The 8,537-nt window shown below is 50.3% G+C and overlaps 1 protein-coding gene across 1 annotated transcript; it reads right to left on the bottom strand.

Moving 5' to 3' along the window:
- Positions 1-235: 235 nt before the first annotated feature.
- pax4 (paired box 4) lies at positions 236-4,859 on the bottom strand. Its single transcript, XM_056275906.1, has 10 exons — positions 4,823-4,859; positions 4,528-4,658; positions 4,162-4,377; positions 3,940-4,030; positions 3,469-3,609; positions 3,270-3,352; positions 3,109-3,172; positions 2,445-2,509; positions 2,141-2,240; positions 236-573 (listed from the first exon to the last, which is right to left on the bottom strand). The coding sequence occupies exons 1-10, from the start codon at positions 4,857-4,859 to the stop codon at positions 236-238; spliced, it is 1,266 nt and encodes a 421-aa protein (XP_056131881.1).
- Positions 4,860-8,537: the final 3,678 nt, after the last annotated feature.

Below are 8,537 nucleotides of genomic sequence, written 5' to 3'. Positions count from 1 at the left end.
CTTTGTTGATCTTGGTGCGTTTAAGTGTGTCAAAGAGTTCTATTATGGTGTGTGTGTGTGTGTGTGTGTGTGTGTGTGTGTGTGTGTGTGTGTGCCTATGCAGCCCCCATTACTGAGTAAGTCTCTGAGTTTACATATATATGTGTTTAGTAGGAGAGAGAGAGGAACACGTGCGTACATTGATATGAGTAAAGCAGATTGGGGGGCCTTTGAGGGGGGCATTTGCTGGACCTTTTCAGGGCTCCATCCATTTCTGTGGGCGGGCCTGTGTGAGGTTCATATAGTGATACTCCCTCTCCCAGTGTTGAGCAGCAAACGGGAGCCGCTCATGTGTTTGACACGCGCCCATGGAGAAAGCGCTTCCCTGTTGGTTCCAGCTTTGAGCCGCATGGCGGTCGGCTGCCGTGGAGTCTGTGTGATGGTGGGCCGACGGGAAAGCGAATCTGTCGACGTGGCGAGTGAGGGGAGTCTTCTCTGCAATGGGTTGAGCCAATGTGAATGTTCTGTCATTCGGCTGATGCGAGGATGAGGATGTCATTGGGATGGGTTCGAGAGGTTTAGAACTACCCATATCTGTAAAAAACACACAAAAAAAAAAAAGATAGATGGGATGAAACACCATATGTTTCACATTTATCAAAAAAGTTGACTGAACAGATAAGCGATAGCATACAGACACGGCTCGCCCATCAGGAACACAAATGTGTACATGATAAGAAGAAACTTCTTGATATAGCACATCAAGAATAATTTCAAATCATATGGAAAAACTCATCCAATCTTATGGATTGTTGTCTGTCGTGTTCTGCACACTGTCTCTTTCAGAAGGAGGAGTGGTATTGCATGTACAGTAGGAGCAAGACGGAATATATATGCGTGAACGAGAGGGAGGACAGTGGAATGGTGAGAATGCAAGGAGTAGAGGTGATGAAGGTGGATGAGTTTAAATACTTGGGGTCAACTGTCCAAAGTAACGGGGAGTGTGGAAGAGAGGTGAAGAAGAGAGTGCAGGCAGGGTGGAGTGGGTGGAGAAGAGTGTCAGGGGCGATTTTTTTTTTTTTTTTTTTTTATAAATTTATTTCTGATTTTTCCCTTTTTTCTCCCAATTTAGTGGCCAATTGATCCCTATTTTAATTCAAACACCCACCCTCGTATTGCATGCGTTCGCCAACTGCATCTCTCCGGCCGGCAGTCTCGAAGGAAAGCGCCTCCCCACTTTCGTGACAAGGCGAATCCAAGCCGAACCACTGTTTTTCCGACACACACAGAGACGCATTCACATGACGAACACAAGCCGACTCCGCCCCCCTCCCGAAGACAGCGTTGCCAATGATTGCTGCTTCATCGAGTCCGGCCATAGTCGGATCTGACGAGACCGGGGCGCGAACCCCAGTCCCCAGTGGGCAACTGCATCGACACCAAGCCGATGCTTAGACCGCTACGCCACCGCGGACCATGTCAGGGGTGATTTGTGACAGAAGGGTACCAGCAAGAGTTAAAGGGAAGGTTTACAAGACGGTTGTGAGACCAGCTATGTTATATGGTTTGGAGACAGTGGCATTGAAGAAAAGAGGAGGTGGAGCTGGAGGTGGCAGAGATGAAGATACTAAGATTTTCACTGGGAGTGACGAAGAAGGACAGGATTAGGAACGATTATATAAGGGAGACAGCTCAGGTTGGACAGTTTGGAGACAAAGCAAGAGAGGCAAGATTGAGATGGTTTGGACATGTGTGGAGGAGAGATGCTGGGTATGTTGGGAGAAGGATGCTGAATATGGAGCTGCCAGGGAAGAGGAGAAGAGGAAGGCCAAAGAGGAGGTTTATGGATGTGGTGAGAGAGGACATGCAGGTGGCTGGTGTGACAGAGGAAGACGCAGAGGACAGGAAGAGAGGGAAACGGATGATCCACTGTAGCGATCCCTAACGGGAGCAGCCAAAAGTAGTAGTAGTAGAGTCCTTCTTTGCACCTTGTTGATTTACAGACAAATAGCAGCAGAATTTCCTCCTGTCTCCTGATCCTTATGACTTAACAGTCTGCTCACCAGTTGCACAAATAATGGCTGGCTAAAGGAACAGCAAGCCAACCCAGCATGCATTTCCTCTCTAAAATGTCAAACGAGTGGATTGTGAGCTGGTTTACCTCCTTCCACTGACAGATGGTGGCTGTTTTGTAACTTAGCGTTGAAGGTGTGGGGAGTTTCTGGACAGTGAGAGAAGAGACTCGTGTCGTTCCAGGTCACCTGAGAAATACACTGAGGTGGATGAGAGACACCGGGGTAGCCTACTGTACCACGGACAGTGCAGGTCTGATGTGGGGTTATAACGCTGTGCTTTCTCAATGTTCTTTTCCTTTTAATCAAAGTCACTTTCAACAATCAACAACATGGAGCAATCAAGCTGAACTTTAGATTTGGTCCAAAATAAAGCAGAGAACCAAGCGTCACCTGTTGAGCTGTGGAGGTGTGTGCCAGGGCAGGAACATGGTCTCTTTTATTCTGAAGGCAGGCGGCTGTTAGAGGAAGGAGACAGCGTTTTATTCGATGGGAGGTTAACTGTCCTTTATTAAAGGGCTTTCCACTGTAATTCAATGAGGGGACGATTCAATGATGATACGTAACGCCTTGTCACATGCTCACAAATCTGTCTGTCTGTCTGTCTGTCTGTCTGTCTGTCTGTCTGTCTATCTATCTATCTATCTATTTGTCTTTCTATCTGTCTATCTGTCTGTCTGTCTGTCTTTCTATCTGTCTATCTGTCTGTCTGTCTGTCTTTCTATCTGTCTATCTGTCTGTCTGTCTGTCTATCTATCCATCTATCTGTCTGTCTGTCTATCTATCTATTTATCTGTCTATCTATCCATCTATCTGTCTGTCTGTCTATCTATCTATTTATCTGTCTATCTGTCTGTCTGTCTGTCTGTCTGTCTGTCTGTCTTTCTATCTGTCTATCTATCTATTTATCTGTCTGTCTGTCTGTCTGTCTGTCTATCTATGGAAATTTGTGCAGTCATGTATACATGCCTAAACGTAAACACTTGCACGCACACACACACGCGCGCGCAGACACACGCACGCACGCAAACACATGCGCGCGCGCACACAGACTTACTCCTCGTGCTCTCCCTCTGTTTAGCCTGTCTCCTCCACTTGGCGCGCCTGTTAGAAAACCAGACCTGGGAGAGACAGACAGACAGACACGGTGCAGGCCGAGTTTAAGTGCAGAAACATGAGGCTCCACATCGGCGCAGCGTTCTGACTAGGACGCGTTACCTTGATGGTCTCCTCGGGGAGTTGGATCCTCGCTGCCAGGTGTCCCCTGGTGTGCGTGTCTGCGTAATGGCTCAGGGAGAACTCTGGTCGCGGAGACAAAACAGGCCGGCGGCATTAATGTGACGATAGACCGGAACTGAGAACAGAATAGACGTTTTCTAGTGTTTCGCTTCTTCTTCCCAAGAGTGTTGAAAGATACCGTGCTCCAGGACCCGGCTCTGCTCCGGGCTGAAGGTGGTCCGGTTCCGGTGCCGAGGCTCCCTCCTCGTCCGCTCATCCCTGGCTGCTGAGGCTGGAGGCTCTCCGTCGCTCAGCTCTCCGCGGACCACGACAGGAGGGCCTGGACACAACAACTTGAAGCGGTTTGCAAAGTGACACAAAAACAAATGCAGAACACACAAAGATGGCGTTGGCTTGCTTTAAAGGGACGAGTCTACAACGTCTGGCTGTGACGTGTATTTACTTTTGAAGACATTTTATAGTTTAATATTTCATATGTTATTTATAATGTTATTAGATCTATCTATCTATCTATCTATCTATCTATCTATCTATCTATCTATCTATCTATCTATCTATCTATCTATCTATCTATCTATCTATCCATCTATCTATCTATCATGATCAGGGTGTGGTGACCTGCCTCGTGCTTGTGTGGAGACAGGTCTACCTCGGTAAGGTCCGTTAGGCTCATCCATTTCCATGTACAGGTGGTCATGGTCAATGTGGATCCTTCTCAAAATCCGGTTCACAGAAGACACCTTCAAGAAAACATTGCGGGAGATTTTCAGATCCTGAAACATTTTATGGAAGATTTTTGTTGGTGTGTGTGTGTGTGTGTGTGTGTGTGTGTGTGCGTGTGTACGTGTACCAAAAGTGCGGTTTCACTTACGCTGGGAACTTTGGAGGGCTCGCAGATTTGCTCGGCCGCGAGCTTCTTCCGTATTTCCCAGGCAAAAATGGTCGGGTTTTCCCTCTTGCACCGGGTTATTCTGGAAATCACGTCCGGGGTGAGGAGGCGCGGTCTGCTCCCTCCGATCGCCTTTGGACCCACGAGTCCGGTTCGGTAGTACCGGCTCAGGATCTTGCTGACGCACCCGTTGGACACCTGTCAAAGTGCATGGATTTCTCTTAATCGGACACTTGGGTCGGTCCCGTTTTCCGGGCCCGGAAAACGGGACCGACCGTGTTTCCTGGGGGTGCAAGAGTTGCGCTAACAGCGGTTGCCGTGAAAGGTGTGACGCGTGCGTTTGCGCACCCTGAGGGTTTTGGAGATGTGGCTCGGGCGCATGCCCTCCGACGCCAGCTCGATCATTCGTCTCCGTTTGGAGGCAGGGAGCGGTCGTCCGTTGAGGAAAACCCCTCCGAGCTGGTTCACACATCCAGCACCTACCTCGTCAGAACAAACACGACAGCCTGTTGCAGGAGACAAACCCCCCCCAAATACAAGAGGCAGGGGGTTGAAATGTGACCTGGTGTCAAGAGAATTTTTGAGTGCAATTCATTTGGAATCTACATGTTCTTCAAGAATTGTGGAGAGGTGAAGACCTGACCTTTGCTGGTCGGCAGATCCAGGGCTGTTCCGCACATCTCCGCCGGGCCCCTCCACCACCCCACCCTCGGCGTTGCGGATAATAAAACGTCTGGAATAGGCCAACTCAGCAAAATGACAACTTCTCCACCCTAGGAACGACTCTTTGCACAGCACGAGCCGATGAAAAATAAGAGTCCTCTTCACTTCATCAGCTGCAGGGAAGGCAGGGAGACCAGGTCGAGTCCAAACACCCCCTGAGGAAAGACAATGGAGGGAATTACGCCGTCTGCGCAAATTTATAGTAGGTCTGCACACCTTTAGGATGACGTAGTGGCGTCCTGATAACTGAAAAGTCAACAGTGGATTCAAACACCGGACGTGTCTTTGAAAGCCGCGTGGCGCTCTCTTTGCTGTGGCCTCAGTGGTGTGCATGCGCGCACACCCCCGCCCCCCCCGCTCTTTACTCATATTGCAGCCCAAGGTGGGTTGCAGCCGGGTCGGGGATGTTTCCGGGTCGGGGTCGGGATCCTCTTACTGCGCAAAGGCTGCGCCACTTTGGGTCGAAGCACGCAAATTGTCTGTGGCGCAACTACAAACCGGTGGAGAAGAGTTGGAAAACAACGTCCTGATTATTATTTTATCCCCCTGCTCATGTTATGGACAGGGTGGGGGTGGGGGGGGACGCACACGTCGCCGTTAACAACTTTGAACTTTCTTTAGGGGGAGGGGGGAGAGACCCGAGCATCTTCTCCCCGGCTAAGTGGTCCAGATTAAAACGATCGAGTCTCATTTCATAAAGCAAACATTTGGAAATCTGTTGGAATAACGACTGCCATATGGTAAAGTGCTTTTGATCATAAATCCATCACGCATGTATTTCCTTTCGAGCATGAACAAATAGACTCGCGTACGAGGAAAAGAAAAAAAAAGAGGCGAGGACCAGTTGGGGGACCTCGTCTATACGGAATATATAGAGGCAACCCCCCCCCCCCACACACACACACACACAGATGTTGCTTGGGCAGCCAGCACATACAATGCGTTGTAAACGTTTCAAAGGAAATATTTGACGAGCAAATATTAGCCCATGCGAAGCCCGCGCGAGGCTCGTCTTTTGCCGTGTTTAATGACTAATTGAATATCATTAGTTCGGTCCACACAGATCGAAGTGCCGGCGAAATAAAGACGTGGATTTTAAAATGCCATATGGTCTAAATTATACATTAACCACGAGTGCGTGGACGATAACACTCTGTGTACAGTCAGCTGGCCTGCATAAGGGCACAGCCATTTTTGGACACCATCGTCTCCTTGCCAACCGAGACAAATAGACGAGGAAAGTAGGCCGAGTCCATTTATGTATCACTTGCGAGTTGATGTGGTTGTTGTTTCGTGGTGCTATATTGAACGTGCTGCTTGTTTTTTGGGTGGGGGTGGGGCGGTGCAGAAACCACCCAATATTCCCCTGTGCGTAATTCCCCCGCGCCGGGCTCGCCACAGGGGAGGGCGACCGTTTGGGCGTCCTCGCGTGTTTCAGCAGACGCGTTGAAAGTGGACATTTCCCGCCAGCTTTTTGGTCTGGTGGGTGTAAATCGCAGATCCGAGCTCGCCGGCGTCCTGCGCCGCGGGGAAACGTCGCCGTTCCGCCCGCGTAAAAAGGCGGCGCGCCGCCGAGGCGCGCCGAGCCGAGCCGCGCCGCGCGGTGCGCAACAGGAGCCCTACGCTCCGGCGCCTCCGCTCGACCCCCCCCCCCCCGCGCTTTGCCCCGACACGGACGACTTTGATGGAAATGTGAAGTTTTAAGACCCAGCGAGACTCTAAATGTGGTGAAAGAAGAGCAAAATGGAGGTAATGTTCTTTCCGTCGCCGCTGCGTTTCGTCAGCCCTTTCGGCCGCGGTTGGGCACCTTCGGCACCATGCGGAGCAGCTCCGGAGAGAACGTCCCCGGGTTTGAAGGGGGATATCGTGTCACGCTGAGGTATCGCGACGTACTCTGTTGATCTTCTTAGACCAAGGCTCCCTGCCTTCATCAGCTGTACTGCAGGAAATCTAACAGGGTGTGAAAGGACATCCGGCGCACTCGCTCCAAATCCCAACTCGGTTACCGGATGACCGCGCAGACGCAGCTTAACGCGCACGTCTGGCCTTCCTGTCCTCCAGCCTCCGATTCTGACGCACTGGTGTAGCTAAGCAACTGTATTTGACAATGCACGGCACAGTATTGGCAGAGATCAATATGTTGGCCCTGGAGCACTATTGGGAGGGGTGGGGGAGGGGTGCGTAACTTGACCGAAATTGCGTTTCTGCTAAAGGCCAAGACCTGAATGAGTTCACATCAGTTCACAAAATCACGAACTAGTTTTTAAGCTTATACATAAATAAGTTTTAAATAAATAAGCTTATAAATAAGTTTTATTTATCAAATGGACAACAATACAACGACGGCAGACGGTTCTGGCAATGAAGTGCTCGAGCATCAAATTAGCATTTTCATAACTGATTATGATACCAGGGGCGGCACGGTGGCGCAGTGGTTAGCGCGGTCGCATCACAGCAAGAAGGTCCTGGGTTCGAGCCCCGGTGTAGTCCAACGTTGGTGGGTCGTCCCGCGTCGCTCTCTGTGTGGAGTTTGTAGGTTCTCCTCGTGTCTGCGTGGGTGTGCTCCGGCTTCCTCCCACAGTCCAAAGACATGTAGGTCAGGTGAATGGGCCGTACTAAATCGTCCCTAGGTGTGTGTGAGTGTGAGATGGATGGATCCAGGATGTCTGCCGCCCAGCGCCTGCTGGGATAGGCTCCATGCAGCGACCCTGAGAGCAGGAGTTTGGATAACGGATGGATGGATGAATGGAATATGATACCCATAGGGCTTACAGGGCAATCATTTGATGAAATTGGGATATGGTATTACACAACTTTGTTGTCTAATTCATTCTGAATGAATTATAACGAGAATCTTTGGCCTAAAATTTCTCAGGAAATGAGGTGTGATATATTTGAGGGGTATTGTACTGTAGCGAATCCAGCGAGCAGTCTGGGAACCGTCGCCACAGCCGGGACGCGAACCCGCATCTCCCACTCCGCAAGCAACAACGTTAACCAGTCGACTAAAGGGTCCGACCCGTTAGTCTAGGACCAACGTGTCTACGTGTCCGTGCACGTTACGCTAATAACGATGGATTACATTTATACAGCACTATAGACACCAAAAGCGCTTCACAGTGAAGGGGGGCGCGCTTCCGGGAGAGGGTGACGACTGTAAACTACTAATAAGACACGTTAGCCCCTAGCTAACGGGTCTGACCCTTTAGCCGAGCGGTTAGAGATGTCGTCTTGTGGTGCAGTACACCCCGTATCGAATCCCGTACCGGGCAAGAAAATAAGGTAACTCACCTCAACCATCACCAGTCCACATGGGTGATGCACGGCAGCCATTTTGCACCAGAATGTTCACCACACATCAGATTGAGGTGGAGAGGGGGGAATCCTTGAGCCAATAACATGGGGGGGGGTGTTAGGTGGCCAGATGGAGAGAGCCAGGTAGGGGATTTTTGCCAGGACACCGGGGGACCCCCTACTCTTTACGGTAAGTGCCATGGGATCTTTAGCGACAACAGGTGACAGCACAGTGTCCCGGTCAGTGCACTGGAGCGTTGGGATTTTTCTTGTGGTTTTTGTTGTTGTTTGTTTAATACCCAGGACCAGAGGGAAGACTGCCCCCTACTGACCCACCAACG

The sequence above is a fragment of the Lampris incognitus genome, chromosome 3, assembly GCF_029633865.1.
Source record: "Lampris incognitus isolate fLamInc1 chromosome 3, fLamInc1.hap2, whole genome shotgun sequence".
Taxonomy (NCBI): Eukaryota; Metazoa; Chordata; class Actinopteri; order Lampriformes; family Lampridae; genus Lampris; species Lampris incognitus.
Note: the sequence above shows the minus strand (reverse complement) of the source record. Positions and strands in the feature narration are given on the sequence as shown.